Source organism: Scyliorhinus torazame, chromosome 17 (assembly GCF_047496885.1).
Source record: "Scyliorhinus torazame isolate Kashiwa2021f chromosome 17, sScyTor2.1, whole genome shotgun sequence".
In the NCBI taxonomy this organism is placed as follows: domain Eukaryota; kingdom Metazoa; phylum Chordata; class Chondrichthyes; order Carcharhiniformes; family Scyliorhinidae; genus Scyliorhinus; species Scyliorhinus torazame.
In genome coordinates, this window is record NC_092723.1 from 58748337 (window position 1) to 58773805 (window position 25469).

Consider the following 25469-nt stretch of genomic DNA (forward strand, 5'->3'; position numbering starts at 1 on the left):
AAAGGAGGCCACTCCCCCTTCTCCTTCTGTGCTTACCTCCTTTTGCTGAACTCTTGCCAATCTGACGTTTGAGACCGGGTGGGGAACACATTAATTGGTCATTTAAAGGCCTCAAATGGGGAGCGGGGGGGGGGGGGGGGGGGGGCCTAGGCCTCGTCTATCGCACCGTCAAATTGAGGAAAGGTCAGAGCAGAAGGGAAGCTGGTGGGAAGGCCATCTGATAAATTTTAAGAACCCCTCCCGCTTCTAAATCTGCCAGCAGGGGAATGTAAAATTCTGCGCATCGTCTTTCCACACAATACACTGTACCAGCCAATGTACATTTTCTGTGTTGTATCTTCAGCCCAGCAGAGGTTGCAGATACGTGAATTAACCAGAAATAAGATCAATGTGAGGTGATTCCCTGCCTTAAAGACAACACTACAATAAAATCTGGAACATCTCTCCCACCGTGAATTATGAACAGCGTCCTTAATATTCTAACCTGCAATCTAGATCATCTCCGAATACAGCAGCATTTTCCTTCTGGAAGAAATTAGCACGAACCGAAAGGGGTCAAAAATAAGACCACCCATCTGTGTGTTTCCTGTGTTGGTGCCAAATGACTTTGTAATGATTTGTCATGGATTTGTAATGATGTTGAAACTGTCAGCATCCGCCATCATTACAATTGTGAAGCTTACAGCAACTTCTGCCGTCCGCACACGTGCTGTTATCGATGGAAATCCAGAGGTTGCAGTTAGTGAGTCTCTGCTCCTCCACAGGGTATGCTGCTCAAGTCCCCACAGATGGAAACCTTTACAAATCACTGAACTGATGCAAATGTCCTCTTTTACACTGTAACACAGTTGATAAAACCCCTGAATAAGTTATGTCTTGTTAACGAGATCCAACTGGGGTTACAGTAGGGTACTAAATCATTGATGCTGCTAATCAACCTCTGGCCCAGAAAAACAAAATGTATATCTCTGTCATATCACATTCTTCCCATTAATTAAATTCCATAATTTAATTAATAAATTGCTCGTGATATTTCAGCTTCTACCAAGCTCGTTACAAACTTTACTTCATTCTCTGTAATATTTATAAAAAGTGAAGAACAATCAGTACATTTAACTTCCTGGTTTCCTGTGCGGGAATTCTGCAATGTGATTGGCTGCATTTCTGCTTGTTGACCTCACTTGTTAGGCGCACGGTGATCCCCTCGACTCAGAGGTAGATTTAAATTAACATCGGAGAAGGCGAAATCAACACAATTGAGATCGCGAGATCTTTGTGGGCTGCTTTCTGTCAGGTCAGTGGCCAGTACTGTGGCTTCACCATTGACTGCAAAATCCAGACCAAACTTTTTAAAATAGGAAAATGAGCTGATCGCATTTCTCTTTAATAACCTTTGCAGACGCTGATAGCTGGCACAAATGAGGCCAGTGAACAAGACACTCTGAACTGTTAGGACACTATAGAAGTACTTTCAACTAAGTTTCCATTGTTTGAAATAGGCCAATACTGAACAACTAGGACTTGCCCAGAAATAAGCTTTAAAACGTAAATATCGATCATTGGTGCTTACAATTTGGCAGAAGCAACTTTGAACTAAAGGGTGCGATTTAACGGAAATGAAACAGACTCCCGTGTCGAGCACATTTAGCCCAGCGTCTCCCAGTGCATGCAGCGCAGAGAACGACCTGCTATTAAATGGGACTCTGCTTCACTTTTGGGTCTCGGCGAAGGACGCCCCGTCGAGGCCACAATTAGTCCAATTTCCTGCACTAATGACCTCCGCAAGAAAGGCGAACGGGGGGGGGGGTTTAGAGGGAAGAGACAGGGAACAAGAGAGGAGAATCAGGGAGGTGGGAGGGGAGGCAGGGAAATGAGAGCCGGTAGGAAGGCATGGGATACAATAACGAACAGGGCATCTCCAGGAGTAGGGAACGAGGAGAATGAAGACGATAGACGGGAGGAACGGCAGAAGTGGTGGTGAGCACGAGACGGCAGCGAGATCCGTCTGGGAGAAGCGACAACAACACCAAACCCATTCGAGTATTGCCCACTGTAATTGTCTCTTCGGCACCCGAATGTATATTTACCTCCCCGGTCTCCCCCCCCCCGTGGTTCGTCTTTCTTGCGGAGGTATATTTGGGTGTGCCCTTCTCTTCTATATCTGTGTATATATATGTTTCTTATCCTGTGTACATAACGGTAAATATACTTTGTTCAAAAACCCAATAAAAAACATTTATAAAAAAAACCTAATGACCTCCGCACTTAGTCCCATTTCCTGCACAGACCCTCCACTGTGGCCTCTGGACTCCCTCAGCCCCCAACTCACCAATAAGGGGGTCATTGAGCCCCACCACACCCCACCTCATTACGGCAGGGCACTCCTGGGCCCGCTCATGATACCACCTGGGCACCCTGGCCGTGCCCCTGCTAGCCTGGCAGTGCCAGGGTGCCATCTGTGTGGCACTGCCAGTGTGCCCAGGTGGCATCAGCAGGGTACCACCCTGCCCAGAGTCCAACCAACCAGGGGCTCCCGATCGCTTGGGAGACCCCCCTCCAGCCCCACAAGTACCAGTACCACTGGTCTACATTTGTGGAGACCAGTGCTAAACGGCGCCCACGCGGGGTCTCTGAGGCGAAGTCGTTAGGTCCCAGGTGCTGGGTCAATCCGGTGTAGACATATTCAAATGAGATTCACTGTTCACTTTAATATGCAAATCTGGGTCTCGACCTCAATGGGTAGGTCCAGATCACTGGGTCTCGCGAGATCCCATGAGATTTACCAGCTTCATCACATCCCAAGTCGGGAGCGACAAAGTTGATATATCGCGCCCGAAGTTGAAACATGCACAATGCAAAAGAAAACCTTTAGTAACTGAAGACTAAGTAATTAAGTGAAAGTCTATCAGAATGAGAAAGGAGCATTCATTTAAATGGCATTGTTTCCTGTTGAACAGCAAATGTTAAGGTTTTGTGGTATTAGTTTCTGGCATGTGGCTCCTGAGTGGCTCATACATCCAGGATGTATGAGCTCTTAGAGAATCTTGACAAATTTACACTAGAGTAACAATTAAGACCCATATACATGGGGGAATGGTGCTGCTATGATAGATTGTAGTGCATTGTAAAAAAGTTTAATTCACATTTTTTAGTGCTTCGAAGCCTGGTTCTGAAGCTGGGGATGTTTATACAGTTGCACCAATATACAAAATCTACACTAGCATCAGCATTTTGCCAACTTTCTGAAGTTCTGCTGAAATAGCAAACCAGCAGATCATTTTGCTGCAATCCAATTCTTTCCATTAATCCTCAGTTGGGAGAAGACTGAAAGGGCGGAGTTGGATAGGCTGGTAGGTGAAATCTTACAGGTGGACAGGAGATATGCGGAGTCTCCAGATGAGGAGCTCCTGAAGGAGCGGCAGAGACGCCAAATGGAATTTGGGCTCTTGTCCACAGGTAAGGGCAGTTGAGGAGGGTGAAAGGGGCAATATACGAGTATGGGGAGAAAACCAGTAGGATGTTAGCACATCAACTGAGGAAGCAGGAGGCGGCGAGAGAAATTGGGAAAGTAAAGGATATGAGGGGGAAGGTAGTGGTGGACCCGGGGGCGATAAATGATGTGTTTTGCGAATTCTATAGTCGGCTCTATGAATCGGAACCCACAGCCGGGGAGGAGGGTATGAAGCAATTTTTGGAGAGGCTAGAGTTCCAGAAGGTAGATGAGGAGCTGGTGGAATGCCTGCCGGCCCAATTGAGCTCGGGGAGGTGATAGACGTGTTGGGGGCGATGCAATCGGGTATGGACCCAGGACCTGATGGATACCCAGTGGAGTTTTATAAAAAGTTTTCTGGGTTACTGAGGCCACTCCTGGTTAAGGCCTTTAACGAGTCTAAGGAGTTGGGAGTGCTCCCCCCAATGTTATCACAGGCATCGATCTCTCTCATATTGAAGCGGGACAAAGACCCGGAGAGCTGTGGATCATACAGGCCGATTTCCCTTTTGAACGCAGACGCTAATTTGCTGGCAAAGATCTTGGCCAAACGTATAGAGGTTTGTGTCCCGGAGGTAATCGGGGAGGATCTGTGAAGGGCAGGCACCTGACGTCCAACATTAGACGGCTCCTGAATGTTATAATGATGCCAGCGGAGGGGCACGAGGTTGATGTGGTAGTAGCTATGGATGCAGAAAAGGCGTTTCACCAGGTGGAGTGGAAGTACCTATGGGATATTTTAGGCAGGTTCGGGTTTGGGCAGGGATTTGTGGATTGGGTCCGGTTGCTATACCAGGCTCCGGTGGTGTATGTGAGAACCAACCGGGTTCTTACTCAAGACAGGGGTGCCCGCTCTCCCCACTACTGTTTGCCCTGGCCAAAGAGCCCTTGGCAATGGCCCTTAGGTCATCAAATGTTTGGCGGGGGATAGTGAGGGGGGGTTGGAGCATAGGATCTTGCTCTACGCGAATGATTCACTTCTTTATATCACAGACCCATTTGGGGGGGGGGGGGGGGGGATGGCTGGAATTATGGAGACACTGAAAGAATTTGGGCGGTTCTCAGGCTACAAGTTAAACATGAGATAGAGCGAGGTGTTTGCGATTCAGGCACGGGGGCAAGAAAGGAGACTTTGGGAGTTACCTTTTAAGGTGGTGGGGAGGAGCTTTAGGTATCTGGGGATCCGGGTGGCTAAGGATTGGAGACAGCTCCACAAGTTAAATCTGGGTAAAGTGGGCGATCAGATGAAAAGGGATTTCTGCAGGTGGGACATGCTCCCGCTGACACTGGTAGTGAGGGTGCAGATGGTGAAGATGACAGTCCTCCCGAGACTGCTGTTTTTCTTTCAATGTCTCCCGATTTTTGCCCCGAGGGACTTTTTTTAGAAAAATGAATGCGGCAATCCCGGGTTTTGTGTGGGCGGTAAAACCCCAAGGTGAAGGCGGCACTCGTGGGAGGGAGGCTTGGCCCGCCCGGGTTTTATTAATTATTACTGGGCGGCCAATATATCGATGGTCAGGAAGTGGGTAGTGGGGGAGGGATCGGTTTGGGAGCGAGTAGAGGCGTCATCTTGTTAGGGTACAAGTTTGGAGGCTTTATTGACAGCGCCCCTGCCATTCTCGTCAGCTCACATTCCACAAGCCCAGTGGTAGTGGCAGCCCTGAGGGTGTGGGGCAATGGAGACAGCACATGAGACTGGAGGGGGCGTCAGTGTGGTCACCAATCTGTGACAATCACCGGTTCGTTCCGGGGGGCCTGGATGGGGGCTTTAGGAGGTGGCAGTGGACAGGGATTGAGAGATTTGGGGATCTCTTCACTGAAGAGGATTTCCCGAGCCTGGAGGCATTAGAGGAGGAGTTTGAGTTGCCGGGTGGGAACGGGGTTTGGTGCCTACAGGTACGGGACTTTGTCCGGAGGCAAGTCCCAAGCTTCCCTCGCCTCCCCCTGAGGGGACTTCAGGATAAGGTAATGTCAAAAACGGGGGTTGGGGGGGGGGGGGGATATATAAGGAGTTGATGGAGTGGGAAAGGGTCCCAAGCGGGGAGGTGAAGAGGAAGTGGGAAGAGGAACTGGGAGGTGAGTTGGAAATCAAATTATGGGAAAAGGCTTTGAAGAGAGTTAATTCATCCTCGTCGTCTGCCAGACTTAGCTTGATCCAGTTCAAGGTGGTTCATAGGGCCCACATGACCGTAGCCCAGGTGAGCAGGTTTTTTGAGGAAGTGGAGGATAGGTGCGGACGCTCTGGGGGAAGCCCGGCGAATCATGTACATATGCTTTGAGCCTGTCCGAATTGGAGGGGATTCTGGCAGGGATTTGCGGACGTCATGGCAGAGGTCCTGGAAGGGAGGGTGACTCCGAGTCCATAATTGGCAATATTTGGGGTATCGGAAGATCCGGGGGCGATGTTCTGGCCTTCTTCTCCCTGGTGGCCCAGTTGGGGACATCCATGACCCTGATTGAACAAAGTTCCCCAACTCCCCTTCAGGAACATTACCCTCCCCTCTCCCTGATTAATCACTTGTCTTATAACTGGGTGCCAATGAAGAACATAGGCGGCAGAAGAGGTAAAAGAAACACACAAGCATTATTAAAAATAACATGTAATCAGGGCAGCAAGGTGGCACAGTGGTTAGCACTTGTGCCTCACAGCGCCAGGGACCCGAGTTTGATTCCAACCTCGGGTGACTGTGTGGAGTTTGCACTTTCTCCCCGTGTCTACGTGGGTTTCCTTCGGGTGCTCCCGTTTCCACCCACAGTCCAAAGCTGTGCAGGTTAGGTGGGGTTACTGGGATGGGGCGGGACAGTGGGCCTAAGTAGGGTGCGTTTTCGGAGGACTGGTACAGATTCCTCCTGCACTGTAGGGATTCTATGGATCAACAAGAAAATTAAATGGCAGAAAAGCTGGGTAATAACTGCAATGTTTGGTTATGAGCTAACCATTAATGTTAATTCTAAAATATCTTTGGAAAGACTTGGAACAATTAGGAGAACAGAGGAACTCACAACCACAGGCATAATAAACCTTCCTATTCGCTGCACAACAGATTTTCCACAAAACTCCTATGAAGCGATTTGAAGTTGCAGGATATAAAAGAGGAACCTTATTTTAACTAATTTCATTCAGTCATGTAGTTTTTAAATTATGAGTATGGTTTGCTATCATGTTGAATACGTCACATTTGCAATTAATTTTTTTTTAACCAAGTTCCCATTGCAGTTTTTACAGCAAAGCCAACTTTCCGCCTTTCCAGATTGTTCAATGAATTGGATTGTTTCCTTGAAGTGATTTTTAAAAAAAAATTCCTATTTGCAGTTGAGTTGAATCAGCACGTTCTATTTGTGGTCCCTTCCTGTCCAGCGTTTCGACCACCTCTGCTGCCTTTTTTGCTTTAAACCAACGCAGCAGTTTCCAATATCGTAGATGACTGAATTGCCGATCAGATCAGCTGGCACATTACACCAGCCTTGCTGGTGAGAATGAGTGGATGTTGACGACTGATTAAACAGCTGGGACTTGGGCAAGGAGGAAGAGGTTCCACATTGGATCAGCTCTTCATGCAGATGTTATTTTCATCATTGCTAGTTTGAAATGATCCAGGCAGTAGATGTTAACAGGGAACGGAGGAAATCAAAGAACAACAAAGAACAAAGAAATGTACAGCACAGGAACAGGCCCTTCGGCCCTCCAAGCCCGTGCCGACCATGCTGCCCGACTAAACTACAATCTTCTACACTTCCTGGGTCCGTATCCCTCTATTCCCATCCTATTCATGTATTTGTCAAGATGCCCCTCAAATGTCACTATCGTCCCTGCTTCCACCACCTCCTCTGGTAGCGAGTTCCAGGCACCCACTACCCTCTGTGTAAAAAACTTGCCTCGTACATCTACTCTAAACCTTGCTCCTCTCACCTTAAACCTATGCCCCCAAATCACCAGTGATCTCAAGCACAGGCTGGCATTTACGGACACGCCCCAGAGGACAATACAACAGCAACTTACCATTAATCACAGAAACACTTTAGTGCAGGAGGAGGCAATTTGGCCCATTAAGAATGCACCGACCCTCTGAAAGAGCCCCCACGCCCCCACCTTACCCCCGTAACCCACCAAACCTTTTGGACACAAAGAGAAAATTTAGCATGGCCAATCCACCTAACCTGCACATCTTTGGACTGTGGGAGGAAACCGGAGCACCCGGAGGAAATCCACGCAGACATGGGGAGAACATACAAACTCCACACAGACAGTGACCGAAGGCTGGAATTGAACCCGGGTCCCTGGCGCTGTGAGGCAGCAGTGCTAACCACTTTGCCAGCCATGGGGGAAGTCTTTCTCACCACCACTTATTGGTAGTTGTAAAAGTGAACATTCTAATTTCTGACTGGTGGGGAACTTAGTTCCAGCACGGTAGCCTTTTAAGAGGCAGGCATGACGCGCTAATGCACGAAGAAGGGGTTTCCTGACACTGTTCGTCGGGAAGCTTGACCTGCTTTTCACCGCTTTGAAAATCCGGGGAACAAAATTCCAAAAGTTAATCTTGTACCGGCAAAGTGATTTGTAGGCTCTTGGTAAATTAGGTGCCCTACCTATGATTGAGGCAATAGTCTGAACCGATCCTGGAGAACAGAAGACCAGAGGCCAGACAGAGAATGCACGCTTTCATTTGAATCACAGGCCGGAGAGAGTGAAAATCCCTCTTTACGGCTCTCTCCTATGGAATGTCTTCTTTAAACACCTCTGGCCTATCACTGATCCCCTGTTTCATCCCCACCCCCTCCCTTGACTTTAAAAACCCACCTTTCTGACCTTGATGTCACCATCCCAACCATGTTGTTTCCCTCAGCCTCCTGCTTCATGTCCTGCACATGCCTTAAGGAGTATTATTGCTGTTGGATAAGAAAAGCAAGGCTAACCCAGAATTGTGGCAGTGATAGGCCTTGATTAGAATTAATGGTCTGATAGATTTGAGAGAGAATCGGAGTTTGACAATCTGTGTGACTGCTGAGGTAGGCCCCATTTCAATTCTGTTTTCTTACGTTCTCTCACTGATCAGCGAGAGAAATGCCAGGAAGCATAGCCAGGTACAAAATTTTAACCCTGAGGCAAAGAAAATAGGAGATCACAATCTTATGAGCTGCTGAAAAACACAGTCGACCTATCAAGCTTTTATCAGATGCAGAGCGCACCCTCATTGAGTGCCTCATTGCTCTTGCTCAATCCTGCTGCCAATAGTCATTTGTTAATGATTAATATTTTGAAGCATATTGCATTTAAACACAAAGCACGTAATGGCCAACCCAAATTAGCCTAACTTTTCAACTAGATGCAAACAGCATCATGCATGCATAAGTCAACAAATTCCAAACATTATAAGGAGAGGTTTATCTGCTGGCGCGACTCCTGCAAAACAAAAAGGTAGCTTTATACTGGATACTGCAATGCGTGTAAAATCCTATCCTTTACCTTCAGGGAACAGCAGCTTAAAAAAAAACAAGTAACAAGTTTCCACCCATTCCTGTGGAATCCGATGTGCTGGGTTTATTTGTTCACGTCGGGGAGTCCTACACCTGTCCATTTACTGTCAACACGTCAGCTAATAAATCTTCCCATTTTAATTTACCTCAAAGTTCACGATAACATGTTTAGCAATAGCAACAGAAAATGCTGGATAAACTCAGCAGGTGAGCCTGGTTTGGAATGACCTAGCTATCGTGAGGCCCTGTTCAAGGGCTTCCAAGAAATTTGTGGTGAGGCTTATTTTCTGTTAAAAGGGAATTAGTCTGAAGCAAAAGTATGTCCCTAGATTTCCTTCCCCTTTTCGAACTCCAAACGCCCTCAACTTAAATGTAGACAAGTGCCTTAAAATAACACGCTAACATAGATAGTTTAATAGAGAGTTATGTGTTTCAGTTATAAACGTGAGGCAGAATGGATTGTAACCAATGTTGGGGTTTACCCTAACTAATCTAACCATTAATTTCACCAACGCAGAGCACAGCTTAAAGGGAAACTCATCTTCAGCTACACAAATGGCCACACCACAGGCGGAATGGTAGGGCCCTCATCGCAGTGGGGTTGGGGCTAGAAAATACAACAAGTCGTCAGGAGGCCCATTGACTTCGATGGGATTGGAAGGTCCTGTCCGCCAGTGGGAGGGGCGGTCATATTCTACCCTATATTTTACACATACAAAGTTCCTTTTTCTTATAAAATGGCACATTCTCTCAGGGTAACAAAACAAAATGCTCACTACTAAAGTTATGCGCACGCACATCGCACGAAAACAATCTTAGAAAAATTAACAGGGTGATTTAAAGCTTAACCAGAACTGACCGATGTGCAAAATTACCTGGCAAAGCAACAATTGAACTGTAAGTTACCAATTTCTTACCTAGCGATTAGACTTCAAAGGCCTGTCTGACCTACAACTATGATCACGAATAAAGTGCAACAAACTTTTTGTGGCCTTTACGAGACGCATACCAACAATTTCATAACACACATGACATAATTCTTATAAAACAGTCCAGCACCTCCATCGGGAAGCCACAAATTACTTTTGTTTTAAGGACTAAAATAATCTGGCTCATTTACTCTGTAACCATTTTTTAAGCAATCCCATGCTTACAGCGTCTAGATTTAAATATCGCCAGTGATATACAGTGTTAATCTTTAGGCTCCCAGGCGAGGTGGGGTCGTGGATGGACAGGGGGGTACTGTGGCTCTGACCCTCTGGGGGTACAACAAGTTTATCAGGAGCAGGGTGGAAGTGCTGATTCTAAAGTACATATTATATTTTATTCAATTGATATCACTGCATCATTTCTCCACCTCTTGCAAGTTGATGACAGGTATTTTAATACTCCTCAGTTTAAATGCACGCTCGCTTATGCAGGCCGCAAACATATTCCCGGGAAAATCAGACCTCACAAGGGAAGCTGCAGCCAGGCGCCATTCAGTCCTGGCTCATACAAGTATGGACCAGGTGGAATGGCACCCGGGAGGTCTCCCAGGCCATTGAAGGCACCTAGGTAGCCAGGGATAGCACAGGGACATACCCTGGCCACCTTGGCACTGACACCCTGGCACTGCCAACATGCCTGGGTGGCACAGCCAAGATGGCAGGAGTGCTACCAGGTGCCAGGGTGGCATTGCCAAGGGTCAGGGCCTGAGAGGTGCCATGCCCATGAAAGGAGGGTGGAGGGGTTATGAAGGATGGGTTGTACGGCTGGTAAGATGGGGCCTCTGGGAAGTTGGGGAGGTGAAGGGTGGGGTGGGGGCAGAAAAGGGAAGCCCCCAGGGAGCCCATAGCAGGGTGCCCTCACTTGGGGGGATGTGAGGTAACGGCCATGTGTGAGGGGTGACATTGCCCGAAGTTAGGGGGTGTGGGTTTCCACAAGCTCATTTAGAGATCGGGGCGCCCTTTCAAAATGGCGACATGGGGCGCGATTCTCCGACCCCCCCACCGGGTCGGAGAATCGCCCGGGGCTGTTGTGAATCCCGCCTCCTCTGTGTCCCGAATTCTCCGCCACCAGAGATTCGGCGGGAATCGCGCCGCGCCAGTTGGCGGGAATCGCGCCAGTCAGTGGGCCCCCCCCGGCGATTCTCCGGCCCGCGATGGGCCGAAGTCCCGCCGCTGTCAACCCTCGCCAGCCGGCGTGGATTAGACCTCCTTTTAAATGGCGGGACAAGGCGGCGCGGGCAGGCGGGCACGGGGCGATCCGGCCCTGGGGGGGTGCCCCCACGGTGGCCCGGCCCACGATCAGGGCCCACCGATCCGCGGGCGGGCCTGTGCCATGGGGGCACTCTTTTTATTCCGCCTCCGCCATGGTCTTCACTATGGCGGAGGCGGAAGAGACCCCCTCCCCTGCGCATGCGCGGGGATGCTGTGAGCATCCGCTGATGCTCCCGTGCATGCGTCGCCCGGCGAAGTCCTTTCGGCGCCGGCTGGCGTGGTGCCAAAGGCCTTTCCCGCCAGCCGGCGAAGCGGAAACCGCTCCGGCGCGGGCCTAGCCCCTCAAGATGGCCCAACACCGGACTGATCCGCGCCGCTTTTGGCGCCGGGTAGCGGACATTGCGCCGTTTACGGTGAATCCCGCCCAAGATCTCTGAGTTCAGCTCCCTAGTGATGAAAACAATTATGTGTGGGCTAAACTGGTGAGAAACTCCCCAAGTTCCAACAAAGTGACTAAGTATCATTAAATTGCGGTGGGGAACTCGCCAGCAGAGCTGGCGGGGAACTCCAAGCAGAACCCGTTACAAATTACACTGAACATTAACATTAAATCGTGCCAGAAATCTTCCACTTAAGGGGGCGAACAGCATTAATACAGTCATCAACAAAAAGGTAAGAGAGGGAGGAGACCTGAGCATGACTGGAATAAGGAACAATTCACTAACCCCACAAAAAGGCAAGGATAGCTAGGACCCACGTGGGTGCCCAACAGCAAGACATTCTATTTGGAGGAAATTAGCAGAGTCAAAGGAGTTGTTCAATATGAGAACCAGTTCAGTCAGGCTTAGGAGGCTCGTGGCAGATGTAGATCTGGTTGAGATCAAGAATACTTTATGTGGAGGAATAATACAGCAAGTTTATTCTCCATACAACTCATCGGAAGAGCTGTAGATGGAGATGGGGAGACATCAGACAAGCGAAGAAAAGAATAGATTGGTGATAGGAAGAAAATCAGCTCTGTAGCAGGGCAGAAACAGGCTACAATGATAGGTCTACCAGAGCAGTCCAGCTTGTGGATTGTGGGAGCGGGGTAGAAGCGGGCTGTTTGGAGTAGGGTGACTAGGAGGTTGGAGGACCTCCAGAGGAGAAGAGGTCAGAGTCCTGGAGAGTTTGGCTTGTTGTTCGGTGGTGGGGTTATGGTCCAGGGGAGGCAAACTGAGTTCTGCAGCTCTGCGAAACAAAGTATTTAAAGTTGCACATAATTCTTGTGGTCCTTCTCTGGATTTTTTTCAAAACATCTATACTATCCAGGGAATCAAAACCGGACACAGTATGCTAAATGTTGTCCAAACAAAGTCTTGTATCATGGAATTCCTGCAGTGCAGGAGAAGTCCATTCGGCCCATCAAGTCTACACCAACCGTCTGGAAGAGAACTCCACCCAAGCCCACTCCCCCGCCCTATCTCAATAAACCTTTGACCTAACCTACACAACTTTGGACACTAAGGGACAATTTAGCATGGCTAATCCACCTAACCTGTATTCTCTGGACTGTGGGAGGAAAGTGGAGCACCGGAGGAAACCCATGCAGACACGGGGAGAAAATGCAAACTCCACACAGTCATCCAAGGCCGGAGTTGAACCCGGGTCCCTGGCACTGTGAGGTAGTAGTGCTAACAACTGTGTAGCCCAATGACAATAACAAAATTGTGTCCTTTATGCTATATTGAATAGGCCTATGAATATGGCCCAGTACCATTAAGCTTTGGTTTTGCCTTCTTGGAATTGTCCATGATTTCTTTTTAGAGAATTATTAACTATAACACCAAGGTCCTTAACAGCTACATGGAGCAGAATTGAGAGAGTAAAGTATATTTTGTGTTACATCTGCCCAACTATTTTGTGTAATATAAATAACCAATTAAACAAAATCAAATGAACTGAGGGACAAATTAAAAGGACATTCTCAAATGGAAACCGCAAGCGTAACACTGACCATATTTGGATTAAATATCATTTGCCAGAGTTAAGCCCATTCCCCAGTGCATCTAAATTTGCTTGAAGAAAATCATCTTCAACAGTTTCAATGCTTGCACTAATTTTCATAACATCGGTGAGCTTGACCACCAGCACCTACATCGAGGCCATTTGTGAAAACATTACAAGCAGTGGTTCCAACACTGATCTGCTGCCATTAATAAGACTTTTCTGCTGACTGGAATAAAGCCAACTCTTACCTCGTAACTTATTCAATACAATTCTAGCAAATTAGTAAAACACAACCTTATTTTCTCCGACTAATCCTGACTCACCCACAATAAGTGTGGTTTATTTCAGCATATCCCAGATGAGTTACAAATGCGACTCTCTATGGCTTAGTAATTTTCGTCCCACAGTTTTTACAAACCGAGCTAAGTCTGTTTGGCAATGCAATGCCACACCAACCCGGCATTGCTGTGAACACCACTGCATATCAGACAAACCTTGGTGAATGGAGACTGGACTGATTCATGTCCTAGGCTGCATTAATTGTAACATAACAAGGACAAAAGGCAAAGGCTGAAAGTATCAGAAAACGGGCAGATACTTAAACACAGTAAGTCCAATGTACAAATGATCCCATTGTCACATGTAAGCAGGCCAAGCCAAGGCGTTGTGAGAAGCCTCATTCCTAATATTTTCATTTGGCTTTCTTCCTTGGCCTCCTGCAGTGCATGATGTCTCTAAGACTCTAGTCCTGACTTCATTATGAACCATGATGGGGTTCGTGCATCACATACCCTCCAAACACAACTAAATGCAGTGCACTTAACCTAGTATCTGGTGCAGGGGCTGACCTCTTAAAGCAGCGTATTTCAGACTGTGTTGCTCAGCCAAAGAGAGACGGGGTTTAAGAGATAGATGGGAGAGAGATGGGGGAGAGAGGGAGAGATGGGGGAGAGATGGGAGAGACGGAGAGAGAGTGATGGGGAGAGAGAGATGGGGGAGAGAGAGATGAGGGAGAGAGAGATGGGGGAGAGATGAGGGAGAGAGAGATGGGAGCGAGAGAGATGGGGAGAGAGAGATGGGGGAGAGCGAGATGAGGGGAGAGAGAGATGAGGGGAGAGAGAGATGGGGGAAGAGAGAGATGGTGGGAGAGAGAGATGGGGAGAGAGAGATGGGGACAGAGAGATGGGGGAGAGAGAGATGGGGAGGGAGAGAGAGATGGGGGAGAGAGAGATGGGGAGAGAGAGATGGGGAGAGATAGATGGGGAGAGAGAGATGGGGAGAGAGATGGGGGAGAGAGATGGGGGAGAGAGAGATGGGAGAGAGAGATGGGGAGAGAGAGATGGGGGAGAGAGAGATTTGGAGAGAAAGATGGGGGAGAGAGAGATGGGGAGAGAGAGATGGGGAGAGAGAGAGAGATGGGGAGAGAGAGATGGAGGAGAGAGAGATGGAGGAGAGAGATGGGGGAGAGATGGGTGGAGGGAGATTGGGGGGAGAGAGATGGGGGGAGAGAGATAGGGAGAGGGATGAGGGGAGAGCGATGTGGGGGATAGATAGGGGAGGGAGATGGGGAAGAGATGGGGAGAGAGATGGGGAGGGAGAGAGATGGGGGGAGAGAGATGGGGGGGAGAGAGATGGGGGGGGAGAGAGATGGGGAGAGATTGGGGAGAGAGATGAGGGAGAGAGATGAGGGGAAAGAGATGGGTGGAGAGATGGGGAGGGAGGGATGGGGGAAGGGAGAGATGGGGGAGGGAGTGATGGGGGAGGGAGAGAGAGAAACCGGGGTGGAGAGAGTGATGCGGAGATAGAGAGATGGGGAGATAGAGAGATGGGGAGTGAGATGGAGAGAGATGGAAAGAGTTGGGGGGGGGGGGGGGGGGAGAGTTGGGGGAGGGAGAGTTGGGGGGAGGGAGAGTCGGGGAGGAAGAGATGGGGGAAGGTGAGAGTGGGAAACCGGGGTGGAGAGAGAGAAAGATGGTGAGATAGACAGATGGGGAAAGAAAGAGATGAGGGTGAAGAGAGAGATGGGGAGAGAGATGGGGAGAGAGATGGGGAGAGAGATGGGGGGGGGGGAGAGAGAGAGAGAGAGAGATGGGGAGGAGTGGGAACTCAAAGAGATGGGGAGAGATGGGGTTAAGAGAGATGGGGTAGAGAAAGTGGGAGATGGGGAGAGAGACAGGGGAGAGAGAGAGAGATGGGGAGAGAAAGGGATGCGGAAAGAGAGATGGGGAGGGAGAGAGAGATAGAGAGAGAGAGATGGGGAGAGAGAGAGAGATGGGGAGAGAGAGAGAGATGGGGAGAGGGAGAGAGATGGGGAAAGAGAGAGATGGGGAAAGAGAGAGATGGGGAAAGAGAGAGATGGGGAGAGAGAGATAGGGAAAGAGAGAGATGGGGAAAGAGAGAGATGGGGAGAGAGAGAGATGGGGAGAGAGAGAGATGGGGAGAGAGAGAGATGGGGAGAGAGAGAGAGAGAGAGAGATGGGGAGAGAAAGAGAGTGATGGGGAGACAGAGAGAGATGGGTGAGAGAGATGGTAGAGAGAGAGAGATGGGGAGAGAAAAAGGTGGGGAGAGAGAAAGGTGGGGGGAGAGAGAGAGATGGGGGGGAGGAAGAGATGGGAGTGAGTGAGAGAGATGGGAGGGAGTGAGAGAGAGATGGAGAGAAATATGCCATTGGAGAGACCTTGGCTGCTCCGGGAAGGGCAGGAACTAGAATCCGAGGATTGTGGAGCGACCCAGGCCACAGGTAAGTAATGTGGGGGTGGGGTTTCATGAGTGTTATCGCAGGTGCTGGAGCAGTTGACAGGTAGGGCAAGGAGAAGGCTCTCAGCAGAACACCCCTCCCCCCATTCTGATATTCAGTCACTTGACCGGGTACCTTAGAACCATAGAATACCTACTGTGCAGAAGGAGGCCATTCAGCCTTCTGGTCTGCACTGATCCTCTGAAAGAACACTGAACCTAGATCCACTCCCCCGCCCTATTCCCTTAACCCCACGACCGGGATTCTGCGCCGGCGGGATTCCCGATGGCGCGTGGCTGCCCCACAATGGGAATCCCCATTGACCGGCTGGCGAAACGGAGAACCCCGCCGGCCAGTCGGGGCAGAAATGTGGCGCGGCGGGGCGGAGAATCCCGGCCAGCATCTTGGGGCACGAAGGAGCAATTTAGCATGGCCAATCCATCTAACCCCTTTTTTTCTTTATTCATCCACAGGATGTGGACATCGTTGGCTGGGCCAGTATTTGTTGCTCATCTCTGAGAGCATTTAAGAGTCAACCACATTGCTGTGGGCCTGAAGTCACACGTAGGCCAAACCAGGTAAGGATGGCAGATTTCCTTCCCTAAAGGACATTAACGAACCTGATGGCTGTTTACAACAATCAACAGTGGTTTCATGGTCACCTTGAGACTTTTAATTGCAGATTTCTTTTTATTGAATTCAAATTCCACCAACTGCCATGATGGGATTCGAATCCAGGTTCCCAGAGCATTATCCTGGGTCTCTGGATTACTAGACCAGTGACAATACCACTACGCCACAGCCGCCCAAGCCCTCCAAAAGAGCACCCTACCCGGGCCCACACCCCTGTAACCCCACCTAACCTGCACATCTTTGAACTGTGGGACGAAACCGGAGCACCCGGAGGAAACCCACGCAGACATTGGGACAAAGTGCAAACTTCACACAGTCACCCAAGGCAGGAATTGAACCCCGGTTCCTGGCACTGTGAGGCGGCAGTGCTAATCACTGTGCCATCAAGTGCCTTTGATCGAGAGACAACCCCCCTCCCCCAGGGGACAGAAATCTAGCTGAGGAGGTTTACCTGCGGCACACACTGCATGGCGACAGGCCTGCATGCCACTGGGTTAATACCAATAGGTCGACATGGGCCTTCGCACCCTGAATTTAATTGTGCCGGAGGCAGGAACGCTCTGGGGATCTGGTGTGCCACCACCCCGCCTATGTACGTGTCTCCAAACTGCCTCAGCGAGAGCACAAGATTCCTTTCTTCAGTTGGAGAATCAATTCACAGCCTGTACTGAAATTATTGCATCAGGAATTGCTCAATATTCTTCATTAAGAAATGTCATCGAACTGAAGTGATGAGTGAACAAAAGGCCGAACCTGATTTCTAATGAGCAACCTTGCTAATGGCTGACAGACCTCTCCACGGTTTGTAACAGAATCACTATCACATAATCCGAGCACCTTCTGACTTAAATCTTTTGCCAAGAAATACTGAGACACCTGTCATCATCATAAAGACATATTCAGCCAGGGACACAATTTAACTGTAATTAGCTGTTACTTTGATTGGATTATTTCGGTTTATTTCCAATTTCAAAAACTTTTACAGCAAGGCAGTGGAATGTTTCTACATGGGGTTTGAATGTGCAGACATGTGCCACCATATGCTACTAAACAGTAAACCTTAATTGAAGAACATCTAATGTTGCTGCCTCTTTTAGTCAGAGGGCACAGTTAATTTCACATTTCTCCACAAGAACACAGGAAGTAGGAGCCATTAGTCGGCCATTCAGCCCTTCGAGCTTGCTCTGTTCACTCTCCTGCCTGCACCCCCCCCCAACCCTCCACTCTCTTAATGATCAAAAAACACTTCTAACTCTGCTTATAATATATTCAATGACCTATCCACTGCTGCTCTCTGGAGTAAAGAATTCCACTGACAATGAAACTTCTCTTCATCTTCGTCCTAAATGAGAGAACCCTATTTTTAAACTGTGTCTCTTAATTTTATACTCCCCCTCCCATAAAAGGAAACATCTTCGCAGCATCTACCCTGTCAAGCCCTCTCAGAATCTTATGGGCACGATGTACTGGCCACGCTGCTCCCAAAAAGCAATGCAGCAGGGCGCAACGTGGCCGGTAGATGCCGGGAGACCCGATCCTGGGGTCTACCTGGCATGCCACACCTCGCAAGATCTTTTCTTTTAAAAAACATTTTATCGAGGCATTTATATATACATCAAACACAACCAAACACAGCCAAAAGGCAAGCAAACAGGAATGCAAGTCATCTAAAACAAATAAATATCTAACACCCCATGTGAAAACCCACCCATTGTGAACGGGATCACTTTAGAGCAACGCTGCATATTCGAGCACGACAGCTAGTCACATTCTAATATGCATTCCCAAGATCTAACCAAGGTGTGGGACTAACTCTTCGCCTTGGAGAGTTTGGACGAACACCGTTCAGTGCTGGTCCCCGGTACAGAACAACACTCATGGGAGTCTCCCAGGGGATCGGAGGCCCTCAAGCTCTTGCCCTCTGGGCAGCGTGTTACTCTGTCACTGCTGGTACCACCTGGGCTCCCTGGCAGTGCCACCTCTGTGCCAGCCTGGCACTGCCAAGGTGCCAAGCTGGCATTTTTTGCGTGCTGGTGATTGAGCCGGGGGGGTGCCCTGTGCCCCTGCAAGCGCCGGGAAACACTCGGCTACACGTGCTTGCTTTGGGACATGGTTCCCATTTGGTTAGATCGCACCCGATATGCTTCAATCAGATGACCACCTTTAGGCCCCAATGGTTAACGGGCCGACCTCCTCAATTTTTCTTCTGATGTGTGGTGAATGTGGTAGTCACACTGTTGTATTATATTGTATATACTGCACTGCGTGCGAGGGTATTATGGTCAGGCCCCTGTACTACAGGTACGGGGGTAGATCCCTGCCTGCTGGCTCCGCCCCGTAGGCGGAGTATAAATGTGTGTGCTCTCCGAACGGCAGCCAATTCGGCAGCAGCTGCAGGAGGCCACACATCTCTGTGTAATAAAGCCTCGATTACTCTACTCTCGTCTCGTCGTAATTGATAGTGCATCAATTTATTACACAGAGATTTTACAAAGATGGATATCCGCATCAAGCCGGATCGCCTGCAGCTGCATCCTCAAGCAGACAACGCCAAAAAGGACTTCGCACATTGGCTAGCTTGCTTTGAAGCATACATCGGATCTGCGACAGACCCAATCCCAGAAGCTCCAGATTCTGTACACGCGGCTGAGCTCCGATGTCTTTCCCCTCATCCAGGTCACGCCCTACACAGAGGCCATGGCGCTACTGAAGGAGAACTACGTTCAGCAGACCAACAAGACCTATGCCAGGCACCTCCTGTCCACGCGGCACCAACTTCCCGGTGAGTCTGTGGAAGATTTTTGCCCTGCTCGCCCTGGTGAGAGACTGTGATTGCCAGGCCATTTCGGCCGCTGAACATTCTAACCTGCGAATGAGAGACGCATTCATTACGGGCATTGGGTCGGCCTACATCCTCCAGCGCCTCTTAGAAGGGGCTACGCTTGACCTCGCAGCGACCAAGAAACTAGCGCTCTTGCACACAGACGCCTCACGCAACGTACAGGCTTATGCCCCCGACTGCACGGCCCACCCCTCCTGGGCATCGTGAACCCCGCCAGCGGCCACCCCATCGTGGACCCCATCAGCAACAGCTCCCAGCTAACCCCACGCCTGCGCCGTGCGGCAGCCAACCAACCCCGGGGGACCCAAGTACTACTTCTGTGGACAGACAAAACACCCCCGGCAGCGCTGCCCGGCGCGGAACGCGCCTGCGGCAAGAAAGGACATTTTGCTGCAGTGTGCCAGGCCTGCTCAATCGCCGCTATTGTCCCTGCACCCCCCATGTGCGGCCCATGGGCGCCACCATCTTTCTCCCCTCACAACACGTGCGGCCCATGTGCCATCTTGTTTGCCTCACAACCAATGGGCGGAGGCATCTTGCCTGCCTCAGGACACGTGCGCCTGTGGGTCGCTCATCGCCTGCAACTGCCACCGACCAGCCGCGTCTCACCTCTGTCACGATCGACCAGTCCCGACCGCACAACCTCGCGACTGCGTCGACAAAGGTGAAGGTCGACGGGCATGAGATATCCTGCCTTCTGGACACCAAGAGCACTGAGAGCTTCATCCATCCCGATACGGTAAGGCACTGCTCCCTCGTGGTACACTCCATTAACTAAAGAATTTCCCTGGCCTCCGGGGGTACTGCATCGCCGCCCTCACCATCCAGGGCGTAGAGTTCAGCGGCTTCCGGCTCTACGTCCTCCCCAACCTCTGCGCTGCCTTGCTACTTGGCCTGGACTTCCAGTGCAACCTCCAGAGCCTAACCCGGAAATTTGGTGGGCCCCTACCACCCCTTACTGTATGCGGCCTCACGACCCTTAAGGTCGACCCGCCTTTTCTGTTTGCAAACCTCACCCCGGATTGCAAACCCGTCGCCACCATGAGCAGACGATACAGTGCCCAGGACAGGACCTTCATCAGGTCGGAGGTCCAGCCGCCGCTGTGGGAAGGTATCATTGAGGCCAGCAACAGCCCCTGGTGAGCCCAAGTGGTAGTGGTGGAAACGGGGGAGAAAAACAGGATGGTCGTTGGCTACAGTCAGACCATCAATCGGTACACGCAGCTCGACACGTACCCCCTCCCACGCATATCTGATATGGTCAATCGGATTGCACAGTACCGGATCCCCATTCGCAAGGCGGGCCGCCCGTACACCGCGTTTGAAGCTGATGGCCGCCTTTACCATTTCCTTAGGGTTCCCTTCGGCGTCACGAACGGGCTCTCGGTCTTCCAACAGAAGATGGACCGAATGGTTGACCGGTACGGACTGTGGGCCACTTTCCCATACGTGGATAACGTCACCATCTGCGGCCACGACCAGCAGGACCATGACGCTAACCTTTCCAAATTTCTCCACACCGCCAAACTCCTCAACCTAACCTACAACAAGGAGATGTGTGTGTTCAGCACGAACCGATTAGCCACCGTCGGCTATGTGGTTCAGAACGGAGTTCTAGGGCCCGACCCCGATCGCCTGCGCCCCCTCATGGATCTTCCCCTTCCCCACTGCCCCAACGCCCTCAAACGATGCCTGGGGTTCTTTTCGTACTACGCCCAGTGGGTCCCTAACTATGCAGACAAGGCCCGCCCACTCATCCACTCCACATGTTTCCCACTGACGGCCGAGGCACACCAGGCCTTCAACCGTATCAAGGCCGACATAGCCAAGGCCGCGATGCACGCGGTCGACGAGACGCTCCCCTTCCAAGTCGATAGCGATGCATCAGACGTCGCTCTGGCCGCCACCCTCAACCAGGCAGGCAGGCCTGTGGCATTCTTTTCCCGCACCCTCTATGCCTCCGAATTTCAGCACTCCTCCGTCGAAAAGGAGGCCCAAGCTATCGTTGAAGCTGTGCGGCACTGGAGGCATTACCTGGCCGGCAGGAGATTCACTCTCCTCACAGACCAACGGTCGGTTGCCTTCATGTTTAACAACAGATCTTGTGGTGGAGGATCGAGCTCTCCACCTTTAATTACGAGATTTTGTATCGCCCCGGTAAGCTCAACGAGCCCCCCGATGCCCTGTCCCGAGGTACATGTGTCAGCGCACAAGTGGACCGACTTCGGACCCTGCACGATGATCCCAGGGGTTACCCGCTTTTATCACTTCATTAAGGCCTGCAATCTGCCCTACTCCATCGAGGAAGTCAGGGCTGTCACCAGAGACTGCCAGGTCTGCGCGGAGTGTAAACCGCATTTCTACCGGCCAGACCGTGCGCGCCTGGTGAAGGCCTCCCGCCCCTTTGAACGCCTCAGCGTGGACTTCAAAGGGCCACTCCCCTCCACCGACCGAAACACGTATTTTCTCAATGTGGTCAACGAATATTCCAGATTCCCCTTCGCTATCCCATGCCCCGATATGACGTCTGCCACCGTCATCAAATCCCTCAACACCATCTTCGCTCTGTTCGGTTTCCCCGCCGACGTCCACAGCGACCGGTACCTGCTCAACAGGCGCATTGCCTCGAGCAGGACGACCAGCTACAACCCCCGGGAAAACGGGCAGATGAAGCAGGAGAATGGGACGGTCTGAAAGGCCGTCCAGCTGGCCCTACGGTCCAGAAATCTCCCGGCCTCCCGCTGGCAGCAGGGCCTCCACGACGCACTTCACTCCATTCGGTCGCTCCTGTGCACGGAGACTAACGAAACCCCCCCATGAACGACTCTTTGCCTTCCTGAGGAAGTCCACCTCCAGGGTTTCGCTCCCAACGTGGCTGGCAGCTCCAGGACCCGTTCTCCTCCGCAAGCATGGGCGGCTCCACAAGGCAGACCCGTTGGTTGAGAGGGTACAGCTACTCCACGCAAACCCGCAGTACGCCTACGTAGCATACCCCAAAGGCCGCCAAGACACAGTCTCCCTCAGGGGCCTGGCACCAGCACCCCACCACAGCCCCGCTCCAGGACAATCCGTCCTCCCCTTGGTCCCACCCGGGGATGAAGAGGATGTCGACACGCTCCCGGAGTCACCGACGACCAAGCCGACTCCCGACTCGCCCTGCATACGAGGGTATTACGGTAAGGCCCCTGTACTACAGGTACGGGGGTAGATACCAGCCTGCTGGCTCCGCCCAGTAAGCGGAGTATAAATGTGTGCTCTCCGAACTGCAGCCATTTCGGCAGCAGCTGTAGGAGGCCACACATCTCTGTGCAATAAAGCCTCGATTACTCTCTACTCTCGTCTCGTCGTAATTGATAGTGCATCACGATGGTAACTCCTTCACCTCAACAGTCAGTCAGATGAACCTTCTCTGAATTTCTCCAAATACAATGATATCCTTTAAGTAAAGTGACTAAAACTGCAACACTGTATTCCAGATGCGGTCTCACTTTTCCCCTCACTGCCCCCTTCCTTTTCCCTTTGGGTTTTCAAGTATTCCTCGGATTTTCTTTTGTGAACTCCACAGTAAAGAGAAGCACAACAGACCTGCTCAATGCTGTCTGCCTTTCCCTCGTTTGCCATTGTTCATTCCCCAGTCTCACCCTCTAAGGGACCAATGCCGTCTAAAGTAATATCTTATCAATTTCCTTTTTAAATAGTCGTACAAACTTCACTGTTTGTTTTCATACTTCAAGCCAGCTCAAACTCTTGTTTGAGCTAGCTGGAAGTACCAGCCTCCCCGAATAGGTGCCGGAATGTGGCGACTAGGGGCTTTTCACAGTCACTTCATTTGAAGCCTACTTGTGCCAATGAGCGATTTACATTTCATTTCATTTTTCATTTCATTATTTTTCTAGTTATTCTTTGCTGGTTTCTAAAATCTGTCCAAGCTTCTGATCTGCCAAGTACCTTCGCAGTATTGCATTTTCTTTCCATAATACAAGGTGTAGGATTAGAAGTAGGCCATTCAGCCCATCAGTCTGATCCCCCATTCAATGAGATCATGACTGATCTGATATTTGATACTACCCTTAACTTCCTTAGTTAGCCACAGTTTTTAAAAATAAATTTAGTGTACCCAATTCATTTTTTTCTAATTAAGGGGCAATTTAGCGTTGCCAATCCACCTACCCTGCACATCTTTGGGTTGTGGGGGCAAAACCCATGCAAACTCAGGGAGAATGTGCAAACTCCATACAGACAGTGACCCAGAGCCGGGGTCGAACCTGGGACCTCGGCGCCGTGAGGCAGCAGTGCTACCCATTGCGTCACCACCGAGCTGCCCTAGTTAGCCACAGTTGATGCATCCTTCTCATATTGTCTTTTTTCTCAATGGAATATATCTTTGCTGATAGTTAAGAAGATATCTCCTTAAATGTCTGTCATTGTTTTTCTAATGTCCTAGCTTTTAGCCTATTTTCCCAGTTCATTTTAGCCAACTCTGTCTTCACATCCTTGTAATTGCCTTTATTTAAATTTAAGACACATTTCTTACTGAATGTGAAATTCGATGTTATGATTAATGTTACCTAGAAGGTCCTTTGCTATGCGGTCATTAATTAATCCCTTCTCAATGCACATTACCAGGGCCGGATTTTCTCCGATCATTGCGATTCAGTTTTCCTGCTGGCAGCGCATTTCCAACAGCGGGTTTTGCGGCGACATGAGGTGGTTACAATGGGAAATCTCATCGATAAGCGGCGAGAAGATAGAATCCTGCTACCAGTGAACGGCGAGCTGCCGAGAAACCTACGGCTGAGGGATCGGAGAATCTCGCCCCAGGTCTCAAATAGCCTGCTCTCTGACTTGGCTCGAGAACGTGCTGTTCTAAGAAATTGTCTCGAAAACAATCTATCAATTCATCTTCCATGATTTGTCCAATCCATAACATGATTAAAATGACCCATGATTATTGCAATACCTTTCTTGCAAGTCCCCGCCCCCAATTATTTTTTCCTGTATTCCCTGTTCTAAAGATAACTGGTAGGTAGCCTCTAAACTCCAAGTGGCTTCTTTTTACCGTTGCTATTTCTCATCTCTACCCAATCTGATACTACATCTTGATCTTTTGAACTAAGGTTTCCACTACTGTCCTCATGTCATCCAGTTCAGTGTGCACAGAAATCCCAGAATCCAGCAAACACATATCGAAGGCTAATTTTACAGGTTAATTAGAATAAGCAAAGAATGCAATGTAAAAACAAACCAATTTGCACTAATGTTCCACCAGGATGTACAGGGAAATAGAATCCATCATCCACTCTACCAAATTCTCCATCTCAGCCGGAGCCAGAGGTCGGGGGCGGGAATCTCCGGCAGCGGGATTCTCCGTTGCGCTGACAGCGCATCCGCGCCTGCGGGTTTCCCGGTGGCATGGGGTGGCCACAATGGGAAATCCCATTGGCAGGTGCGGGAATGGAGAATCCCGCTGCCGGCGAGGACATGCCACTGAGGAACAAGCGGCTGGCAGACCAGAGCATCCAGCCCAACGTGTGTTCCAGCAGTGGTGAGGAATTCACCCAAACTGAACCAGGGAGCAAAGCAAGCTCATGCTGCCATTGCCACTCTCAGTAATGTAAAAAAGTGACAGTAGACAAAAACAAAATTATCCACATACCCAAAATCAAAACAAAAATACTGTAGCCACGTCTACAGCATTCGATCCAAGCAAAGACATCCCTTTGAAACCAATTCAACTGTAAATAATTCCCAGAGAATTCTCACCTCGTCAGGAACCATCACTAGTGGATATCTGTCCTCAGAGAGAAAGTTGAAGAGGCACCATAACCTGAAGGCATCACGGTCAGAGAGAGTGCAGTTTCCATTCTTGTCATGTCTGTAGTTCTTTTTAGCAGTTAGAGTCCAACAGAGTTCATCAAAGTTTTCTTTAATAAAGGCACCTTCCTCGACCTACGACAGACAGATATTCAGCATTTACTTTTAGTCACTATAACCAGACAGACATTCTGAAACCAAATTTCTTTTCACACAATAATTATAACACGAAAGTCAAAGGTTCCTCAATAAGCAGTCCAGCCCAAATAGTCAAGTAAACTTCGCCT

At 49.9% G+C, this 25469-nt stretch overlaps 1 protein-coding gene and 1 long non-coding RNA gene across 2 annotated transcripts in view; one reads left to right on the plus strand and one right to left on the minus strand.

The window, feature by feature from the left end:
- The window catches only part of LOC140393891 (differentially expressed in FDCP 6 homolog), a 228453-nt gene that overhangs the window by 76318 nt on the left and 126666 nt on the right, over positions 1-25469 (minus strand). The window contains exon 3 of the mRNA XM_072480488.1: positions 25132-25317. Coding sequence (XP_072336589.1) covers positions 25132-25317 — 186 coding nt within the window. The remainder of the gene's footprint in view (positions 1-25131; positions 25318-25469) is intronic.
- On the plus strand, positions 1193-25136 carry LOC140393892 (uncharacterized). Its single transcript, XR_011935766.1, has 3 exons — positions 1193-1294; positions 16367-16471; positions 23995-25136. It is a non-coding gene; the product is annotated as an uncharacterized lncRNA (long non-coding RNA).